At 43.9% G+C, this 23,827-nt stretch overlaps 1 protein-coding gene across 2 annotated transcripts in view; it reads right to left on the bottom strand.

The window, feature by feature from the left end:
• The window catches only part of RIN2 (Ras and Rab interactor 2), a 117,120-nt gene that overhangs the window by 16,805 nt on the left and 76,488 nt on the right, over positions 1 to 23,827 (bottom strand). For both annotated transcript variants that reach the window (XM_019516130.1, XM_019516131.1), the window contains exons 6-9: positions 23,181 to 23,272; positions 19,222 to 20,352; positions 3,415 to 3,720; positions 796 to 927 (exon numbers count right to left, since the gene is read on the bottom strand). In XM_019516130.1, coding sequence (XP_019371675.1) covers positions 796 to 927; positions 3,415 to 3,720; positions 19,222 to 20,352; positions 23,181 to 23,272 — 1,661 coding nt within the window. The remainder of the gene's footprint in view (positions 1 to 795; positions 928 to 3,414; positions 3,721 to 19,221; positions 20,353 to 23,180; positions 23,273 to 23,827) is intronic.

Raw genomic sequence — 23,827 nt, forward strand, 5'->3', positions numbered from 1 at the left:
TGTGTCTGCTTTTTGGACTATTTATACAGGCCCCAGAAATCACTTGCTTGTGGCAAGGTTGACAAAGAGAGCTGTCACTGGCAGAGAAATAACCCTAATCCTCCCGTTTCATAGTTGTATTAAGCAAAGACATCTGCAGCCTTGCTCGCCACCTTTTCTCCCTCCTCCAGCCACCAGTGTTAGGAGAATGAAAAGAATCCAGTGACCAGGGTCAATTTGTCAACCTTGCCACAAGCAAGTGATTTCTGGGGCCTGTATAAATAGTCCAAAAAGCAGACACATTGGCTTTGGAGTGGATCAGAATGCATCAAGTGGGAGGCATCTTGTAAAGCATTTCCTAGGGGAGGTTCACCCGTAAAACCCTCAGAAGGCATTCACCCCACTGCCCACACCAAAACCCTTAAGTTAATTGAATGCTGCTGCTCTCTAAACATATTCAGGAATTGAGGTATAAACATATCCACTGAATACAAGTTTGTTTGCCAAGTCGTGCTGCCGCCTTCTTTGGTTATGAGAAAATGTATTCAGCAAAATGGGAGTGTACACAAACAAACAGACTCCCAGTCTCTCACTCCTACACTCTGCAAGCACATGCACCACTGGGACACAGGGCTTATCTACTCTATGACAGATACAATTATGGAAGCCTCTTGTTAAACTACTGGCAACACATCACTAGCTTTGTGACTCCTTCCCAAGCTGCCTATTCAGAGGATATAATGGCAACTCTACTGCTGGGGGAAGTCTCCTTCCCCACAGTCCATCTTTTCTTAATTAGAATTAAGAACCACTTACCTTCTCCATGTAGTAAAGATGGATCCAACAATTCCATCATATATTCAATTTCAGTATCAAGCTCCAGCATGTCACATTGGGCCACTACATAGGTCAGCACTGGTAAGAAGTCATCAGCTCCATACATCCTCCCTGGGGTGAAGGGAACACAGACAGTAGTGCAATAGTCACCTTTTTTTATTTTGTTGTTTTTCAGCATTTTGTTGTTTTACAGGTTGCTGTTTCTTAATGTTCATCAGTGCAACTGTTGGCAATCTGCCAACTCCCTGTCTGCTCCTGTATTCCTGTTTCCCCCCCAAACTGAAGTTTCAAATGTGCCAGGAATTTAGAAATAGGGCCTATGCTGGCATCAGTAGCTAACAGCACAAGTGATTTACTAAAGTCTTGTCATTAAGTCTAACAGGATTTCCCCATGTATTTTTAGTAATAGATTAAGATGATTTTCCCCCTTTTATAAACAAGGACAACACTCTTTCTTGGAGATCTGACTGCAACTACCATTGCTTGGATTTGAACCAGGTATTTCAACACAGAGGGCACCTATACATGTGCTGGACATGTGCTTGGACAGATGCTAATTAGCATGTGTTAGAGCAGAGTTGATTGAGTCTGCTAGAGCATGTTACTTAATGCACTCCGGCAGCCTTCATGTCATGTCTATTCTGCATCCCTGCACTTCAAAATGGTAGTGGGGGCGCTTTAACTAAAGCTTGTTTGACTGAATACAAGTTCAGCTTTGACAAGCTTTAGTACAAGCGCCCCCACCACCATTTTGAAGCACAGGACACTGAATAAATGTGACACTGCAAGTGCTTTAATTAAACAGACTCTCGGAGCTGCTCTAATTAAAGTGCATGCCTCTCCACTCCAGAAAATGTGTATAGATGCCCAGAACATTGAATATACAGGACTCACGAGCTACCTTATAAGTAACATTATATGAACAATCATAACACTTCATGCACTTATACTGCACCTTCCTTTCCTGAATCTTGGATACAAACATTACTGAGTTAAGCCTGCAAGTATTATCTGTGATGGCTGAGGGGATGTTGTACCTATACTTCGCTGTGTTTCCCACACTTGAAGTTTTCATTAAAAGCTGTGTTCAGAGTAGGGCCTGGGAGGGAATGTGACAGAGAGAAGGTGGCTTAGAACCAGGAAGACCAAGGGCCAAATGAGCCTTCAGCACAATTTAGAACAATGTAAGGATGTTCTAAGTTACAGCAGCTAAAACAACCCTCTTGGTATCCTGTCTGTTAGCTGGCTGAAGCTAAAACAAGGATACTTAGCTGCCTTTGGCTGATCCCCTATCACAATTTATTTAACACTAGCCTCTAGAGGCCCCAAGGTGCCATATGCCATAGTCATGGTGACATTCACCCGATCCCATCTCTGCCCCCTCTTGCAGTAATTTACTGATACTGTCCTACTGCTCAGTAAATTTATTATGCAGAAAAACTTACATCCTCTCTATATGAGTTCACTCCTATAATGTAAATTAATGTAACATATTTAAAACAATATGAAGCAACAGCAGACAGTGGTTTGTGACAGGAAGTAAAAATTATTGTATTTAATTTAAACTGGAGGAATTTAAGCAGGTAGAATATAGCCTAGGCAGGTACTGGACCTGACTCTTGCAAAAGCGACATCAGATCCTTAATGGCCACAAGTCTTCATCATTCAGTTTAGCTAACATCAACAGGAAGGTGCTTCCAACAGCAATGCTGAAACCTAGATCCTCTGCTCACTGAGAGGGAAAAGTGCTACCCATACCACTAACTTCTTATCTTTGCCTTCGGAAGTCTCTCATCCATAAGCTTCACTTGCTCATGACTTAATGAGGTAGTTAAGACTATACAGCCTAAGATAATACAGTTGCACCCACACATTCTCACTATTTGGCATAGCATGTTTAACCATGCGCCACTTTGAGACTCTACATAGTTATTCAAAATATGCCCCTTATCAGTCTGTAACCCCTTTCTGCTATCTAGTCTTGAAGGTCACCAGGAAGTATTTCTTTACACTTGTTACAGTGTAGATGTTGGAATGTCATTTTTGCTCCAAAGCATAAGAACAAGTGTTTACACTAGAACCTTTGCAGACATTGTTAACCAGAGGTACTAGATCACGGCTCTATTCGTCACCTTCCAATTACAAGTGCTTTTCAAGCATACGTATTGTATGTATGGTGTTAATCTATGCTGGGAAGCAAAGAATGCATCTAACCCATCTGCTCGGATCTCCAGGAAACATTTATTTAGACTAGGAATGCCAAATTCATGCTCCACAGGACAACCCTTCTAACAACCTCAATGTCTGCTTCAGACGCCAACAGTTAACTAGGGTTGTCAGTCCAAGGGCTGCTCCTGCAGTTCATAAGTCTATCTTCCTACTGCATCTCGGCTCTGTGCTGCCAGAAGCAGCACAGAAATTAGGAAAGAGACGAGTGGCAGAGTCCCTCTGTGCCTCTAAAGAACAGAGGCAGATTAAAACAGATCAAAGGAAAGAAAAGAAAAGGGGACTCAAAGACATACTGAGACAAATGACTTACTCTCGAAAGGGGCCTCTGCTTTGAAACAGAAAGAGGCCTAGACCCAAGGTGAATTGTACCTGAGTTATTCTCCATGACAGTGTAAATTAGTTTGCACACTCTCAGCAGCAACATGACTTTCTTCTCAGGTGAATACATTTTCTGCATCGTCATAAACTTGACTTTGATTTTTTCAACGTCCACAAAGTCTGGTGTTGGGACAAACACGCCCAGTTCCTGAGGAGTTCTTTGCCGCACCAGCTGCAGGTTCTCCTTTAGCTGTTTCCAAGAGCCATCCGCGGTGTGGAACTCCTTCAGCATTGCTTCAATGTGGCCCTTCAAGGGCTTCAGGATACACTTGTGCATGGCCTTCTCCAGCACCACATCTGCAAGGGGAAATACAAGCTCATTTGATTTCATTGGCCAGAAGAGAATTAGTATGAATGTGCCAACAAGGAAAATGGAGCTAAAGCTATTCACCAAAGCCTATGTATGAATAAAACTGAGTTTCCAGATGTCAGCCAACAAGGAAACAAAAATCAGCACAGAATCTGTATCTCATTTAAATTCATGAGTGTGGTAGATATGAAAAACATAAAATAAAAACAGACTATCAGCTGTACAAGACTTGAATGGCTTGAGTTCACAATAAACTTTTCTCTTGGATTTGCTGAACAAGGATCTTAGGACTCTACGCTTTCCTTCGAGTTTCATACTCAACTAGACCTCAAACCTCCAAAGTAAAATACAGGCAAAACACACAAAACTTTTGTCTGGTTTGGGATGGAAGCCATACTGTTTTGAATAGTTTCCATCGGAAGCTATAAATCAGGCCAGGTTTCTTAAAACTTGGCTCAGCTCTGCTAAAATGTTTGCAGACCTGGCCAGGTTCTGGGTTTTATAATGAAAATGAAAACTAAGCTCATTTTGTGCAGGCACAGATTTCATTGTGGTAGTTAGGTACAGCTTTGTCATCAACTCTAAGCTCTTTGTTTAGCTGCAGGATCATGTGGTACAGTGACAACACCTTTGGCTTTTTGCTGTCTTCCTCAAGGGATCCTTGGCATGTTAAATTGTGGGCCCCATCTCAACAGAGAGCTCTTTTGGGATCTCTACGCTCCAAATCATGGCTGCACAGACCACATTGCCTTCCTTCCCCTCTTCTCATCCCACTCCCATAGATTTCCTGTGGCAATGACAGTAGTAGCCAACCTGCAAAACCATTAAGAAAGTATTTGGGAACTATTATTAATTATTACTACTTATAATACAGTAACCAAATACTTTCTTAATAGTTTTGCAGGTTGACTATGCAAAACTCTATGGCTTTCATCCCAAACTGCAGTAAACTCCCAAAGGCTCCAAATAGAACTGGGGACCTTTTCTGCTGGGCACTGCACCACCACAGACATGCCTCCCCTACCCTGAAAAGCTTACAGCCTCAGGCCCCTAACTACAGATCCTGACCGAGTCTGACTCACTATGCTGAAGGAGTGGGTCCTCTATTTGCAAACGATTGCAGAAAAACAGTGGAGAGGTGCTGAGGGCAGCAATACAAGGCTGTGTGGTTACACAGCTAGCCTGGGCAGAGCATATGGTTATGAATCATTTCAGAGAGGTTTTTTTTGAACCTCACATTCATCCCAGGATTATTTATTTTATAAAAACCTCCGCCTGTTTATCAATATATCTTTGAACCACAGCCTACTTCTCTTTTTACTTTTTTTTAATACCTCGGTCTTTTTCTAGTTTCTCTCTCTTTTCCAAACACACAGCCTATTTCTATATTCTCTGCTTTATTTAGGCCTTTTTTGCCTTTCACAGGGTGAGGGAAATGCCCGTCCTGGGAGTGGGGGGGTAGAACTAATCACAAAGTTTACTTTCACTGTTCATCTCATCCCATGCTTGTGTACACAAGCCCATGCACCCAGACCTGGGGTGATCCTCTTTTTCACGCTGCCCACCCATTCACTTACTTACTGAGTCCCTTCTTTTCCTTCCCATGTGCCTAATTCTCAAGTGCCCAAGTTCTGTTTCTCTCTCTCTCATAGAAGAATCTGCTTCTGTCTCCTCTAGCCTGCGTCAGTCCTGCTAGCATCTTCCTGCTTCTGTTTCTGTTCTACCTCAGCAGATCCTTGTGAAGGTGGCCAAGCTGGTTCCTCCTCATTTCCAGCTCATTCCCAGGTGCTATGCTATACAGCCATAAAAGCAGCTGGAAGGAATAAAAAGGATGGGGCAGAGGAGGAAGGGGCTTGTCAGCCCTCCCCAGAGCACCAATAAGTGCACAAGACCAGTCTGGGCACCACTGGTGTATGCTTTGGCCTTGACAGACCAAAGCATAGTACACAGGATGGATGTAGTTACTACCTATGCATCTCCATTGGGCCATAGTGCCAAATGTAACTGTAACAATATAATCTTTCAGATTATTTCCACCTTATCCACAGTGGTAGGGAGTGAACCATACAGTCATCACTGCTGACCCTTCCTGTAGGATCCACTGCCCATGCAGCCAGAAGGAGAGTAAAATTAATATTCTGAGATGTAAAGAGGGATTCCAGAATGCAGTGAGAATCCTGTTTGGGCTTTTATTCAAGAGCAGGAGAGATGCATACCTATCCAGGAGAATACAAACATTCAACCAGAGTGTGAATTAATTGGGATAAACTTAATTCTGGAAAGTACATACAGCTCCTTGCTAACACGAGTAACACCAGATTTTTCAGCAGTTTATCTTTAAAAAACCCAACAACTTTACTGGCTGCCTGACTATATCCACCAAAAGCTCTGCTTTGAAGTGGAACCTCTCTGCAGTTAGTATTCCTGATGTCTGATTTTGTTTAAGTTAGAATCAAAGGCTGAAAAGGGTTGCTGAACATGACATTTAAAGACATGAACCCTACATCCCCTATGAATCCAAAATTCCCATCGACTTCAATTGCATAAAGAGGTAGCTGGATTAAGTCCTTCATAGAGACCATAATTTAAGCAAACTATCAGAGCCATCTTTAGTGATATAGATAATATCATTAAATATACAGTTGTTGTATTGTAACATGGACAGTCTAGGTCCCTTATATCTCTTGGTTTCAGTGACACTGGGATGACTAAAATAAACATCTTACAGAAAGCAGATATAGAGGGAACATCTTGGCCCAGGTCTATGGTTAATAATCTTATCTATGCCCTGTATCAAATCACAATCTTCAATAGTGTGAAGCTGGTTAAGCTGTTGTCCACTGAGACAAAGGACATGGTCTCAGGTCATTCTTCAGAGGCTAACAGAACCTGAGCCTTGCCAAAGTACTTTAAGGGAGAAAGCTACATTGCTAGCAGGACTTTATAATCCTTTTGCCCTCAGCCTTTAATAGGGTGGTACCCTCTTCCCTGGCTTCAGTCTCACACATCACGTGGTTTTATGGATGAATGAGGCATCAGGAAGATTTTTTTTGTTTTTTTCCACTCCCAGGCTTCGGCTGTGCAGGAGGTGAAAAGGATGTTCTTTGTCTTTGCCACCATATCTGCAATCCCTCCGAACAATTCCTAACAATCATTAGTTACAGTCACTCAGGCCTTCAGAGCCTCAGAAATGAACTTAACCAGGTTCCTCAATTGTTCAGGGAACTTGACTTGTTTGCAGCTGTGCAAAGAGAGAGGCCAGCTGTTGCTTGTGGTGTGACCAAAGCATGATCCTAAGCAACCCCTAACCAACCTGCCTGCACAGAGTGAGTTCTGCTGCCAGACAATACTGTTCTAAGGACGTCAGCCTAGCTGCATCAGCAGCAACCACAACAGTATAGTTGCCTTGCTTATGGTACATGGACAATAACTGTACTTGGCTTCAGAGGTCCAATTATCCAGGACTGCACACTGGGCACTCCCCCCTCTCCTTGCACCTTCCTTGCAGAGGCTCTGGCTCCATCCCGCTCTGGCGGTTCCAACAGTGGGGAGGGGAAAAGCAGAGGCAGCAGTGCAGAATCAGCAGCTGGCAGTTCGCCGCTGCTGAAGGGTAATATCACCTCATTTTTTTGCTGCAGACATGCATGCCCAGCATCTAAAAAAAAAAAAAAAAATCAACCGAGCAAAAGAAAGAAGTGAGGTCACATCTCCCCCTTATAATAAAAACTGAATGTCCCAGAATGGTCTCAAAACACACATGCTCTTGTCCCAATGCTGTTGCTGTGCTTTTGCCCTGCTGGAGCTGGGGAACTTTTTTCAAATGAAAAAATCTTTATATGATGTCTGAATGTATATGACAGAAATTACTTATGTACTTTCCAAGAGACATTGATGGCTCAGTTTGGTATGGGAAAAAGTGAAGCCTACTGACAGAACAAGGAGCAACCATCTCAAGTTGCAGAAAGGGAAGTTTAGGTTGGATATTAGGAAAACCTCTCTCACTAGGAGGGTGGTGAGGCACTGAAACAGGTTACCTAGAAAGGTGATGAAATCTCCATCCTTGGAGGTTTTCAAGGCGTGGCTCGACAAAGCCCTGGCAGAAATGGTACTAGAAACCAAGATGAGGCCAAGCATGGAAGCAGAGTATACCGGTACAGGATTTTTACGTTTTCTTCTGACGAGACTGGTAGCCTCTGTCAGAGACAGGATACTGGCTTGGGTGGACCCTGACTCTGATCCCGCATGTCATTTCCTAAGTTTTGACCAGGCTGCATAGGTGACGAAGGGGAAAATCTGCAGTTTGGAGATGTGGCCTTTCATTAGTTCTTGGCAGGAGGCATTGCACAGGTAACTTTGGCTGCCTTAAATAAATAGTCATTCATGTTTTTCTGAGGTAATGAGAGCAGGACTATCAAAAACCTTCAGCAGTGACCTAACTCACAAAAGAACTCCAGTTGACTTTGGGAAGAGAATAGCTAAGCCCAACTTAAAGTGTTCCTAAAATCTTGCCCCAAATGTTCAGGACATGTTACTGAGAAAAAAAAGAAAGAAACAAAACCCCTGAAATATACATTTCATATTTTAAAGGCTGTACATAATTCTAATGAGGTCTTATTCAACTTTCCTTACGCAATACTTCTATTTTAGTCACAGCCTCAAAATGGGAACTGGAAGGGCTTTGATAAATGAATCGTATGGCTAGTTAGTTTCGCTGTGGCTTGTGGAAATACATCTGTATCCTGTGTTGACATGTTCTGTAACTCTGCAAAGAAGAACAAAGCAAAGACCTGAATCCAGGCAACTTAATGCACTTGTCAAAGCAAGTGTCTTTCCATGGCTTTCTGCCAATTCTTTACAGTCCTCGTTGCCTTGAACACCATACTCTCAGCTTCCCTTGTTCCTCTCTAAGCCAGTGGTTCTCAATATTTTTTAGACTTGAGGCACACCTGGATAGAGTTGAGGCACCCTTTGGAAAATGCCAGCTCTTCGTTTTCATTCTTGTTGAATACAGAAAAATAACAGAGCAGATTTTCTGTTACAAAGAACTCAGACAGACCACAACTATGGATTTGTACGTGAAATCTCTGGGTTTATCTTGTGAATCCTGTTTCTAAACCCAACGGTGCCAACATTGTGTGGCACCACATGGCACCTTCAAAGGATCTCAAGTCACCTTTGAGACTCACTACTCTAAGCTCTCAATTTTGAACTTTCTTTGCAACCAATTTCTAGTTACTGCCCTTCCACAGAGAATATCTTTCAGGCTGCAGACTTATACATGTGCTCTGTTCTTTTCTATAATCACTCCTAGTGCTTCTGTACCTTATGACAAAACGTTTTTGGGAGAGAGGCTTCCAGTCTAGGAACTGTCATAACATGTAGTCAGTTGGAATCGCATTTCTTGAGACTGAAAACAGAAGCACTATCCAGATATATCAGGGAAAGAAATATGTAAGATTTGACTACTGCAAACTGTACCATATGTTCACCTCCTCTGGACTTTTCTCAATACCTTGCATGTTCAGCAGGATGATAGTACACAATGTAAATCTACAACAGAGGTAAAATTTAGTTCAGAATGGCTATACCTCCTCTACTCGGTACACCAATCATAATAAATAGTTACCTTGCTTCTCTATAAGGCCTTTCATCAGAGAAAGCTTCCATAAGGCATTAACTAAAGCTCACAATATAGCTGAGGGAGGTATGGAATCTCTTCTCAGGGAAGAAGAAAGTGAGGAATAAGGAATTACATGATTTAAGTCATATAGCAAGTCAGAGGAACAGCCAGGAAACAAACACAGAAATCATGTACCTCAGTTCTGCTTTCTCACTACAGGACAACCTACCTTTTTAGTACTGCCTAGTAGTACCTTTTCCCCCTCAATGGCCACGTCTACACAAGATGCTTTACTGCTCAGTAAACTAATCTACTGTGCAGTAAAACATCACTATGGACACGTCTACACGTGCCAATCTAAGATGCATTATACATTTTTAAGGCACATTAAGAGCACAGATATACATGTAGAGTCCCTTAATGAACCTTCAAAATGGCAATTTTAGACTATTCACACCTAAATTTGATACCTGCAAAAGCAGGTATCAAATTTAGGCGCAAATATCTTAAGCCCCTTAATGCATGTGCAGACATGCTAAGGCGCACTAACATTGTGTATGTCAACTGACTTGGGACTAACTCAATGTAGTGGTTTACCATGACTTGAAAAAGAGTCAGTGCCAAGAGGGATTGAACTCAATGGGCACTACTATATATCTTATTCAGATAGGCTATACTAATCTATCTTTGTGGTAGGTTCCCATTAGTATGTTTGCCCAATATGGGTCATGTGTTTTCATAGTAGCTAGGGTCAGGAGGGACCTGAACAGATGATCTAGCCTGACCCCTGCCATAGGCAGGAATGAATGCTGGGTTCACAAGACCCCAGACAGGTGATCATCCACTCTCCTCTTGAATTTGCCCAAGGTAGGGGCGAGCACCACTTCCCTGGGAAGTTGGTTTTATAATGTACAGAGTCAGCTATATGTAAAGCAACTTCATAGTTGGTTTCCATTATTGAGCTCATGAGGTTTTTGGCAGCAGCTAAATTATAGAGGTACCAGATGTAACACTCTCTTAGACTTGGTCTTGGCCAAAGGAAATGATCTGGTGAGCAACGTGAATACAGAGGGTAGCCTGAGCAACAGCGACCACGAAACCATCACATTCACTATCTGTCACAAGGCAGGCAAATCAGCTAGCAGAGTTGAAGTTTTGGACTTCAAAAAAGTGCATTTCAACAGGCTCAGGGCAATAGTAGGGGAAGAACTGCAGAAGAAGAGACTGAAGGTAAAAGGTGTGCATGAAGAATGGTCATTCCTCAAGGACACGATTCTTGAAGCCCAAAGGAAGTCAATTCCCATGCAGAGGAAAGGTAGCAGAAGGGCTGGTAAGCCCTCTTGGCTTAATAGGAATAGCATGGTCTTCTTGAAAAAGAAGAAAGAGGCATACAAACAATGGAAGCTTAGGACTGTCCCCAAGGAGGACTATACAACAATGGCCCACACTTTTAGGGAGCAGATTAGAAAGACTAAGGCAAAGACTGAATTTAAACTAGCAATGGAAATCAAGGACAATAAGAAGTCCTTCTTTAGATATGTAGGGAACAGGAGGAAAACAAATGGAAGTGTGTGGCTGTTGCTTAACAACTCAGGACAGCTGGTTACCGACACTCAGGAGAAAACTGAACTCCTGAATGACTACTTTGCTTCAGTATTTCACTGGACTAAGGGGAAAATCCTACTAGATAAGGTTCAGAATAGGCAGGGTGCAAATGACCACCTTCCTACTGTTGATGCTGAGCTGGTGCATGATAAGTTAGGAAAATTAGACAGTTGTAAGTCAACAAGACCAGATGAACTTCATCCAAGAGTGCTGAAGGAGCTGGCCAAAGTCATCACAGGACCTCTGGCGAAACTCTTCCAAAACTCGTGGCGCTCAGGGGAGGTCTCTGAAGACTGGAAGAGGGCCAATGTTGTGCCCATATTCAAGAATGTCAGTGGGCCAATGTTGTGCCCATATTTACCTGGATTTTAAAAAGGCTTTTGACACCGTGTTGCATCCAGTTCTTATGAGCAAACTGAATATCTGTGATGTAGATTTTTTCATAGTAAGGTGGGTGAAAAACTGGCTCACAGGATGCACCCAGAGAGTGGTGGTGTATGGGTCGGTTTCTCTTTGGAGGGACATGGGCAGTGGTGTCCCCCAAGGCTCTGTCCTTGGACCAGTACTGTTTAATATCTTCATCAGTGATTTGGATGAAGGTGTTGAAAGCACCTTGTCCAAATTCACAGTTAACACACTGGAGGGCAAGGACTGAATTCAGGCAGATTTGGACAGACTGGGGAAGAGGGCAGATCAGAATAGTATGCAGTATAACAAGGATACATGCAAGGTGCTGCACCTGGGAAGAAAGAATCTCCAACACGCCTATAGACTGAGGGGTACCATTCTGAGTACCACAACAGTGGAAAGAGATCTCGGAGTCCTGGTTGATGCAAAAATGTACATGAGCCACCAGAGTGCCAAGGTAATAAGCAAGGCTAACTGCACTCTCTCTTGTATCAGTAGGTGCATCATGAGCAGGTCTAGGGAAGTGATAATTCTCCTCTATGCGGCACTGGTGAGGCCGCAGATGGAGTACTGCATCGTTTTGGGAACCACACTTGAAGAGGGATGTGGTCAACCTTGAGAGGGTTCAGAAGAGGGCTGCTCATATGGTTGAGGGCCTGCAGGTAAGACCCTGTGAAGACAGACTGAGGGACCTGAATCTTTTCAGCCTCTGCAAGAGAAGGCTGAGAGGCAATCTTGTGGCTGTCTATAAACTCATCGGGGGAGGGGAGGGTCAGCAGGGAATAGGGGGCACTGTGTTTACCAGGGCACCCCTCAGGGTTACCAGAAATAATGGCCACAAACTGAAGGAGAATAGATTTAGATTGGACATAAAAAAAAAAATTCTTTATGGTGAGGGTTGCCAAAATATGGAATGGGTTTCCAAGGGAGGTGGTGCTTTCCCCTACCTTGGAGGTGTTCAAGAAGAGATTAGACAGGCATCTGGCTGGGGTTACTTAACCCCAGTGCTCTTTCCTGCCTGGAGCAGGGGGTCGGACCCGATGATCTGCCAGGTCCCTTCCAACCCCAGAAATCTATTAAATCTATGAGGAAGGGGAGGAGAGAGGACCTGGGCAATTATAGGCCAATTAGCATAACTTCTATCCCAGGGAAAATCCTGGAAAAATTCATCAAGGAGTCTATGTGCAATACGCTTGCAGAAGGCAGGACTCTGAATGACAGCCAGCATGGCTTCCTCATTGGAAGGTCTTGTCTTACCAATCTCATCTCCTTATATGACCAGGTAACTCACCACCTGGATAAGAGAGAGGAGATCAACATTGTATACCAAGACTTCCAAAAGGCCTTTGATTTGGTATCCCATGATGGTCTCATGGGAAAACTGGAGGATTGCAGGCTTAACTGCTCAACAGTTAGGTGGGTAGGAAGCTGGCTGCAGGGTAGGACCCAGAAAGTTCTAATGAACGGATCTGTGTTGTCCTGGCGAGAAGTGGGCAGCGGTGTCCCTCGGGGTCCAAGCTTGGTCCAGTGCTTTTCAACATCTTTATCAATGATTTGGATGTGGGGGTGAAGAGCTCACTGGCCAAGTTTGCGGATGACACCAAGTTATGGTGGAGTGTCCTCATGCTTAGAGATAGGCTGCAGATACATAAAAACCTAGATAGGCTGGCAAATTGGAACCAGATGAAGTTCAACATTGAGAAGTGTAAAGTGCTCCATCTGGGGACAAACCACCCCCAACATACTTACAGGCTTGGTGGCACCAAACTGACTAGCACCATGACTGAAAGGGACCTACAGGTAATACCAGACCATAGTATGAACATGAGCCATCAGTGCGATGCTGTAGCCAGCTGGGCAAACAATACGCTGGCATGCATCAACCGATGCATCTCAAGCAAAACCAAGGAAATTATTCTTTCACTTTACTCAGCATTGGTGAGACCGCAGCTGGAGTACTGCGTCCAGTTCTGGGCACCACAGTTTAACAAGGACGTGGAAAACCTTGAGAGAGTCCAGAGAAGAGCCACCTGTAAGATCAGAGACTTTCAAGGCAAGGAAAGGCTAAGGGATGTGGGCCTCTTCAGCCTAAAAAAGAGAAGGCTGAGAAGGGGACTTGGTAGCTGCTTACCACTACATCAGGGGAAAACATCAAGGGCTCGGCAAACAAACATTCACCAGGGCACCCTTGGGGAAAGCCAGGAGTAATGGCCACAAACTCCTGGAAGACTGTTTCAGGCTTAACACTAGGAAAAACTTCTTCACAGTCAGAGTGTCCAGACTGTGGAATAAGCTCCTTCCAGAGGTGGTGCAATTGGCTACCCTGCAAATCTCCAAAAGGAGACTGGACCGTCACCTCACTGGGGTCACCTGATCGCAGTTGTCTTTCCCACCTAGTGCAGAGGGCTGGACCCAATGATCTTGCAACCCCTAACAATCTATTAATTAGAGTCCAGCCCCTTACAATCTATAGACAACATGTTTCTTTGTATGCAAATATAAGACAAAGAGCTTTCCCCCACCTCCCCCACAATGTTGACTGGGGGAGGAAAAAACCCTTTTTTATATTTGAGTAAATACAGTAAGGCAAATGCAGAATTCTGTACTTTGAAAAGAGAAATAAAATGCTTAAATAGGAAATGGAATAACTGGCTACACAGTGACACTGCAGAAAAGGAGTTGGGGTTTATTGTGAAAATGAGCCAGCGACATGCTGCTGTTACAAAAAGGCCAAGTCTCTTTTGGGGATATATTAACAGGAATGCCATATGTAAGACATAGGAGGTGATTATTTTGCTGTACTTGGTGCTGGTATGAGGTCTCAGATAATGTATTGTCTAGGGCTCAGCAAATTAAGGACATACAGGGTGCATCTACACAAGATGTTTACTGCGAAGTCGCCCACTTAGCTCCGCAGTAAATATCTCAGTGTCTAAACATGTGGCCCTATTACACAGCAGGAAATGAATAAACTCCACAGCAGGGCTACTTGTTAATACAAATACTACCCTGGCAGGAAATGAATAAACTCTGCAGCAGGATTAACTTAATACAAATACTACCCTGCTGCAGTGGTTTTTTGTGTGCAGCAATGTACGTGTATATGCTGACCCAGCTGGCTGGGGCATGAGGATCCTTCAGTGCAGGGGTTTCCTGCCAGCTACCCCACACTGGAGCACCCTTGTGCCCCAGCCAGCCCCTCTGCAGTACGTTGGGCTGGGTTGGAGCAGCCCTGAGCTGGCAGGCTGACCCCCCAGGCTCCCTGCCAGCCAGGACTGCTCCAACCCAGCTCAGTGTGCTGTGGTCCCAGAAGCATGTTCAAATGCCGCACCCATGAGCAATAAATGTTAGTGCAATATGCACCAGAGTTTATTGCTACGTATTAATAGCACATGTAGATGTGCCCACAGATAAATGGGAGACAGCATAGAAAGGAACAACAGGAAAGATGAGAGATTTTGAAAATGTGGCCTAGAAATGAAGGTTGAAGGAATGAAGTTTATTTAGTCTTAAAAAGAAAAGTCTGAGGAAGGGACTTTATAAATCTTCTGATATCTGCACTGCCACAAAGGCAACAGTGACTGAATTGTCTTTGTGGTAATTGTGGGTTGAATAACTAGTGTTTGGTTTAATTCACAGAAAAAAAAAGTAGCAGCATTTAGATATTAGGAAAAGCCTTCTAATTATATAGACAGTTAAACACTGGAAAAGGCTGCCTAGGGACTTTATGGAATTTCCTTCAGCGGGCTTTTTAAAATACAGGTTAGGCAAACATTTGTCAGCGATGGTCTAGATATATTTGATCATGCCTCAGTGTAGAGGGGTCTTGGACTAGATGACCCCTTGAAGTCCCTCCTAGCCCTAAGTATCTATGATTCATAATGTGATTCTAAGAGCCTGTGACAAAAAATGCCCTGGATGGAGGGACTGGTCATTCTCCGTGATATTAACAGGCCCTGGATTAAAATATACATGCAAAGCATGCCAGACAAGTAGTCTACTTTATATTCAGGCACTTTCCTTTCTCAATGCCTCTAAAACTTCATTATCTATTTGTATTATAACTAGACACTTCTTGGAGCATTTATCATTTTAAGGCTCAGGCTGGAGGTCAAGGGTTTGGATCCATTCTATCCACGACTTACTTCAGCAAGTATTCACATTCCTCTCTGTGGCGCCAACAAAACAACAGCACTGACTCTTTTTTACCCACGGCCCCAAAAAATTATGAAATATGAACAAAGAGCTCTACATATGCAATCTACATACACATCAATGCAGTTTGTACTTGACCTGGATTTTTCTGATTCAATCCCAATCTCTATTTGGGTGTATAAATCTAGATGCAGACAACGCTTTGCACTATAGTTTCTATGGGGGTTTAAATAATAAAACAAGGCAATCAGGTTATGAGTTTCAAATGGGGCCTAAACATGTTAGATGCCTAACATCCAATGAAATTAAACAGGGTTTTAATTACCCCAGTCTTCAGCTTCCCTGGAGGTCCCAACATACTTTAGCTAACTTACTGCCCACAAACATAAAAACATACTTCTCCACTTTTTAATAGCCCAACAAAAGAGACCAGAAAGAACTAGTGCCCTAATTTATGAAGGAGATTTTTTAAAGGAACAAAAGTAAATCAAGCCCTTGCCTCCTCTGGAAAACTGACAGAATTTGGGCATCTAATTCCTCTTGGCGTTTCACTAATTTTCTCTATTTCCCCGCTGGTGCTGATGAGGAGTACATACACGTTCTCTCCTGAACCCTAATCCTGCCCCTGTCTTTACCATGGGAAATCTGTTGTTTCAGGAATGGTTAACAGTTGACAGCACCAAGATTAAGCTGCACCTGTCAGGAACAATTAGGCAGACTAGGGCACATTCTTTTGATGATTTGGCAGAAGTTAAACTATTTGATCTGACCCCTTCTAGGAAAGAAAGATCCACTCACTACAAGGCCTTTTGTTTTCATGAGTCTGCGAAGTGAACAAAGCAATAGAACACAACTCACCCACGTGATTAAACAGAGCTCTTGGAAACTGGAGCTCAGATACCTGAATATTTGGGGTTTGACTAAACCCTGGCTCATACCACCAGCCTAGATTACCCAGCCTGTGGCACAGCCAGTTAAAAAAAGGGAATCTGGCTGCAGACAAATGAGATGCCTACAGCAAATGATCCACTTGTGGGGAATAGGTATTGGCTAGTGCAGGGGTGTCAAAGATACGGCCCACACAGCCCATTCATCCAGCCCCTTGTGTTGTCTATGGGTCTCAAAGTTGACCTACAGGCAGCATCCAGGGTCACTCACGTCGGGCCATGTCAGATTCTAATGGATCTGTAAATTCTGTTAAATACCTGTCATCAACAATCTCAGGACAGAAGATGATGAAGAAACAGCAGCAGCAGCATGCAGGCTGTGCTGGATGGCTCAGCACATGGCACACAGTACCAATTCCAGCCACACTGGGATCACACCACGTAGAGGGCTTACTCCATGCCAGTTCCAGCATGCAGCATGTTTACAGAGTCACCTAAGCAGGACCATGTTGTGTCCACTCCAGTCACTCCAGGACACACGCTTTATCTGGCATGCAGGGCCGCTCTATGGGTTTGAACTGGCCAGCACCACTCATCCGGCCTGAACTGGCTTAGAGCCGCTCATTTGGCCTGCAGAGCCACTCCTGGGCTAGTGGATAGAATTGTCCAAGGAAGTCAAGGTGGCCAAAGATGTGATGACTCAGAGCATCTCTATATCCACCATTCACAGCTGCACCCTGAAGCTGCCCTCCCCTCACGGAAGTGGAGTTGTGCAAACACTGCTTGCCCTCTTCACAAGACCTCCCAGTGGACATAGCTGTGCCTGTGGCTCAAAAGCTGTGAAGTCCTTGAGCTAGGCAGAATGTTGATCTCTGTTTGTACAGGGCCTGGCACGTAACTGTACCTTTGTAAAGATCAGAGCTTCTGAATACTACTACTTGTTTGCCATCCTCACAGCCATGGAATTGTCTATGACGGACACTATGCGAATATTTTTGTAACATGCCAGAAGGTATTGTCAACTCATAAGCAAGTCAGATGTACCCAGAGTAAGAAACCTTGTCTAACAGCATAAATGGAAAAGAAAGGCTTAATTAACATTTAATCTGTAACGAAAACTCTGGTTGCAACTCAATACTGAAGCAGTGAAGTAAAACACTTGCTGACAGAGGAGGTTAGCCTTTGTTCTATTGTAAAAAGGTTTTTCTATGTGGGATGACTAACTCTGTCTGCCACATAGCTATCTGCTTAGGTCAGCAACATTTGATGTTCTTGCTCTGCCATGGTTGTTTTTAGGCTCTAGAAGTGGCACAAAACAGCAGTTCAACTATATATATATTATAGTTCAACTATAATAAATTACCCATTTGCTTAAGTTACCTCACTGTAGAAATTAAATCCAGGTAATTGCACAATCAGACTCTCAGTTGCTAAAGAAAATCAATGCCATTTAGTTACAATGCTCTATAATCTCAGCTGGTTGAAGTTACTGAGACACTCAAAAGCAAGCATCATTTTAACAACCTCTGGAGACCCACAGGCTGGATTAACCACACCCTTGACATAAGCAGTGCAAGTGAAACCAGAATTTTAGCCAAACTCCAAGAAAAGCAGCTTTATGTTTCCTTGTCAAACCTTCAACATTATAAAGCAGCACAACAAAAATAATAAGGGAGTGAAGCCAAAAAGCAATAACACTGCAAGTTTCACCTTATGTTACATGAAATGTTCACATTATATTTTTAACTAACTAAAGTAATCTGTCTTCAAAGAGAATGAATTGTGATTAAACTAAACACAGTACATTATTTCCGTGGTTAGCCTCATTTCCTTATTGTTGACCAACAGAGAATTACAGTGGAAAAGTTCCTCTTACTTAAAGTGCCAACATTTCAACACAAAAATCACTAAGTATATTCAATGAAAAAAATATCTGCCAATTTTACATTGGCCAGATTGTTGGGACACTGGGTTCTTGGTGGGGGGAGGGGGCAGAAAACAAGTAAATTAAGACTCAGATGAGCTCATGAGGAAAGTATTTTGCCCTCAGGGATGTTTATCCCGTAAATGTAGCTTCTAAACTCTTCTACTAATACTGTGGGGATGCATCAAAACTGAGGAACAGTAGAGATTTTTATACAGTGGCAACTATTTCACTTTTGTAAATACACAAATCCCCTTCTGTTAGTAAAATATGGGCATTCAGACATACCCATCATCTGCAGATACTGATAAAATACTTATAGACATGTAACAGAGAAGCAAAGAAATCCAGAGATTAGCATCTCCCTCTCCTTTTTCATAAGAATCTCTTGTTTAGATCACAACATCAAGTAGAAGCAGTGTTGCACATTAAGAGTGAATGAGACAGACTTCAGTAGTAAGTTGTTATGAAATGTCTCCTATTCCCTCATCTGTGGTTCATTTGCAGTACGTTCATATTTTATGACTGCAATATGCGACTAACTTATGGGCAACCCATTTTATTTAAAAATAAACATTTCCATATAATATGGAGAAATACAGTATAGTGTCAGTGGGTGACATTTCAGCACTGCATTTTTAGAAGTTACTTACTCATTTACAAATTAAGTTCAGCATTCACCATTATTATTATTTTTAAGCACATATCTCAATAGCAGCTTTCATTTTAACAGGGTTTTTAAGAGTCATTGCCTCCATGCTTAAAAAAAGGTATGTGCCTAGAGGTTTTCTATGGAAAGCAAGTCCCCTCAAATTGGCACAAAGACAGTAACCACAGATTAAAAGTATTTTGTGTGTGCCCTACCAACATAGAAAGCAAGTTCTCTTACCTATTTGGTCCTCAGGAATCAGTGATTCAATCGGGGGGTCCAGTTCAGAGCTCTGGGACAAATAGTTCTTAACCTGTGTCATGAACTGCCGAACAGTTTGCAGCATGTCTGTACTGGAAACATGGCATTCCTTATTTTCTTGGAGAAAGCTGATATAGTCCTGAACCAGGCACCCAAAATAAGTGCGTTTGTCCTGGGACATTTCTGCAATTTTCTTGATCATCCTCTTCTCAGGGGTCATGAAAGAACTAAAAACTCCACTTACTTTCCGAAGCTGGGATTTCACAATCTTGGGGAGAACAAAGGAACTACTCCTTTTCTTTTTTGGCTTCAAAGGGGGTGCCATGGTCTCCTGGTCACTCTCCCCTTCAAAGTCTTCCAGGCTACTGTTCGTGTCCCCTTCATAACCAAACAGCGGCATGCTCCGATCAAAATCCAGTGAGTCTGATGAGGAGGTGGAAATGCTCATGTCGCTCAGTCTCTGCCTGCCTCCATTCCACTGTACTTGTGACTCAGAGTTTGTAGCCAAGGTTTTTTTGCAAGCTGCTAAACTGTGCTCAGGCGGGGCTTCACCTGGAACGCTAGCAGCTTCTGACCCATGCACTGAGTTATGACTAGGTCGAATTACTGCTGAGGTCTTTGCATTACCTTCCACTTCTGAGCTAACAGCCTGCTTCTTCAGCCGGGGAGGAGGAATAGGGGTTGGTTTCTTCTGCAGCAAATCCGAGTTCCTATATTTGTTATGGTTGACTGTTTCTGACATGCTCGCCTGCTTTATAGTCCTGGAAAGTTGCGGACTTGTGAGAAGGCTATTAATAGATGGTGGTGGCGGTCTGGGTGGGGGAGAGCGAGGCCTCTCTGTGCCATTCACATCTTGAGTTCTTGGGCTCTGCCTTTTCAAACTTCCACTAACATCCTGGCTATGCACTTTTAAGAAGAGAGGATTAATAAAACACAAGGCTCCGTTGGTCTGGCTACACTCCAGCTCCGAAGGCGTTCTGGTTCTTATAGAATGCACTCCATTTATAAGGCAGAGCTGACGTGACTCTTTGTAAGTGTTGTCCGAGGGCAGAGGCCTATGGGGAGGTGAAGGATTTTGGGGTTTGTTGTTAGCCGGAGAGCTCCAAAAATCTGAAAATCATTATTGTGTTAACATAAGAATGCAAATATTATGCAGTTGGCTTTCAGAACATTCAACTCAATATTTTCATCCTGAAGCATGGTGAAATCAAGGCCAGCTTTCATTTCTAAGATTTCTTAATAAGCATCATAAAAAATACCTGGCATAGCTGCACACTATACAGTCAGGCTACAGCTATTCAACCATTGCATTTATAAATATCTAGGCCAATGCAAATCACCGTAACAGTCTACACAGCTAAGTTTGCAAGTAAACTGGGATATAAAGAAAGGAACAATCACTGTAGGGTACACATTATTACTGTTTTGAGACTGAAATAGACATAAGCTAATACCCAATGTGTTGATTAGATAACTACGAGCCAGATTCTCAGCGGTGTCGCTCAGGCAGCTGTACTGAAACCACCAGAACTACTACTGTAGCTTTACGTTTTGGAAATAAAAAACAGCATTTCACATTTAGAGAAAAAGCAAGTAAGCAAGCTAAGCACAAGATGAATGAATCAGGTCTTGTCCCTTTGGCAGTCCTTAGTTACACTGGTTCAAGTATTCAGGTCTCTTTAAATGTTGTTCTGGCTGCAGTTCTGAGTATGTAAGAGTTACACAATTTGCTCAAGGTTTTAGATACTACACAGCTCATAAACCAATTAAATGTGCAAAAAAACAACAGTATGGAAAGCTTTTACTAACTTGGCGAGTTTTAACAAAAGTCCCCTCATCTTCAGTAAAACACCTGGTAGTAAAACATCTACAGAACCTGGACAACTGCTCCCACAGCAACCCCACAGACTCCACTGAATCAGACCATGGGCTACATGCGGCTTCTGAAGGGCTAGCAAGCGGTCTGTGGGCTCCCACCCCCCACCCACGTTGTTCCTGCCCTGGCAACTGGGAAAGGGCTGGAATGTCAGAGCTGCGCGCATGGCAAAGGACAGAGACAAGGCTGCCCTCACTGCAGGTGGGTGGTGCATGTGGCTTGTACAGGGTAGAGATGAGTGCTACATATGCCACAGGTGGGGAGGGGGAGGTTGCCTGTGTTGCAGAGGAGGTCTGCCTGCACAGCTGGATGGGGGGAGCTGGACTGCCTGTGCTGTGGTGTGGGCCAGGGGAAGGCTGAACAGCCTGAAGTAGAGAGGGACCAAGCTCTGTGCAGTTGGAGTACTGCATCCAGTTTTGGGCGCTGCACTTCAGGAGCCATGCGGAGAATCTTGAGAGGGTCCAGAGGAGGCCACTTGTATGGTCAGAGGCCTGCAGGCAAGGCCCTACGAGGACAGACTGAGGGACCTAGATCTCTTCAGCCTTTGCAAGAAACGGCTGAGAGGTGATCTTGTGGCTGCCTATAAATTCATCAGGAGAGGGCAGCAGGACATAGGAGATGCTATATTTACTAGGGCACCCCGTGGAGTAACTAGAAACAGCAGCCACAAATTGACAGAGAGCAGATTTACGTTGGACATTAGAAAGAACTTCTTCACAGTAAGGGTTGCCAGAATCTGGAATGGGCTTTCAAGGGAGGTGGTGCTCTCCCCTACCCTGGGGGTCTTCAAGAGGAGACTGGACAAGCACCTAGCTGGGGTCATCTGACCCCAGCACTCCTTCCTGCCCAAGGCCAGGTGTCGGACTCAATGACCCACTGAGGTCCCTTCTGACCTTAATATCTATGAATCTATGGCTTTGCAGGCCCTTCTCTTAGAGTCTTATTTTGCTACACAGACAAATGTCTGGGGAAAAAATCTGCCCTTAGTTAATCTGGTGCAGAAACCATATCTTAGAAGATACCAAGTGTCCCTTAGTTCCCACTGACTTTCAAAGGAAATGAGGCCACTCAGCACTTAGCAGGAGTTGCTCAACGTTTCATTGGTTACAGGCCCATATTTGAATTTTGCATAGACTGTGGGCTCTGGGTACGTACTGCAGCAAGCCTGTATTTGGTTAGTTAGAGGAAGTGGCATTATCAAGAGAGATGCCTAGGCATTTTTCTTCTACTTGGAAACCCCCCTTATGCCAATATGCCAATGTATATCCCCTACTTGTGCTTGTGTCAACACACCTCTTAACAGTGTTGAAAACTTTCCTAACATTAGCAGGCATCAATCTGAGTATGGAATTTGGTTCAAAATGACCCACAGTTCCCAAACTCTCCTGACAATCACAGCAAGCTACCAAAACTAAGACCTGTGTTGCACAAGCCTGCATCTGCTGTTTTTAATTCATCTCCATATACTTTAACTCAGAAATGGCTATTGGCTAATCTGCGGCATGGGTGCTACAAGTGGTATGAGCAGTCTCCAGGTGTGCCACCTGTCAGACTGGGGAGGGAACAGGCATTACAGTAGCAAATAGGGCAGAGAGCAGAAAATGGAGCAGCAGATCAGGTGTGGAGCTGAAAGCTGAGCAGCACATCAGGTAAGGCAAAAGGATTGAAGCAACACTTGGGGAGGGTGTAAAGATAAGTTGTGGCATGTCTGCCAAAAAGGTTGGCCCCCACTGCTCTAACCTACAGCGAAGGATGGGCTGCATCAAACCTTCATCTCTTCGTGGTGGGATTGAGTTTGGATCAGCTCCACACATTCTGTAGGTCAGGATGCATACAGATAGAGAGCAAATAGCAGCTGTGCAGTCAAGCACATTACAGAGAGTTTAATCAGTGCAGTATACTACCAGCTGAGAATAACCAGACTTTTACACTTCTGATAACAAGAACAATTTTTTAAAATGTAACCTGGGTCACTGTTTACCAATATCTGTTGTCAAGTTTATTTTCCTGACCTTGATGGAATGATACAAGAAACTAAGCCTATGCAGTTAATCATACTTACTCAGTCCCAGCTGAGCAATATCTTCAAGTTCAGCCTCTGTTTTGGCTGCTGCAATAGCATGAGGCAATTTCAAGGTGAATGGCAGCACATCCCTTGGTTTAAAAAGAAAAACAAAAGCATTGGCAAGTTTTATAATTACTGTTCTCTGCTACAAAAGGCTCATTTCCAGCATATTCAGTGATTCCAAGGCAGAGTCTTGTTTAACCTAAGGCCCCTTTGATCTGTTCTGACAAAGCAGGGGTGGGCAAAATGGTGGATTTGGCTGGACTCCATTTCCCAGCAGCCCCTACCTGCGTGGCTTGGGCAGGTTTCTTTGGAGACCCCAGCAGCAGCCAGCTGTGATAGCAAGGGGCTCGTGTTTCTGTGGAGACTGGCCCCAGCAGCACTGGCAAGGTGCACGGCTCTGGGGCTGAGCTGGGATCTTCAAGTGGTGACAGCGTGGTCTGGAGCCAGGGAAGAACTGCAATTCACTACCTGCAAACCCCAGCCTGGAGTACGCAGGCTGCAGGTCATGGTTCTGCCCTGGCTCCGGGCCATGCTGTCACCGCTGCAAGATCCCAGCCCAGCCCTGAAGCAGCTCCCCACCCTACCAGCTGCTGGAGCCAGTCTCCATGGAAACCCTGGCTGGGGGGGGGGGGGGGGGGGGG

This window comes from Gavialis gangeticus, unplaced genomic scaffold (genome assembly GCF_001723915.1).
Source record: "Gavialis gangeticus isolate Ggan-Ray unplaced genomic scaffold, GavGan_comp1, whole genome shotgun sequence".
Lineage (NCBI taxonomy): Eukaryota > Metazoa > Chordata > Crocodylia > Gavialidae > Gavialis > Gavialis gangeticus.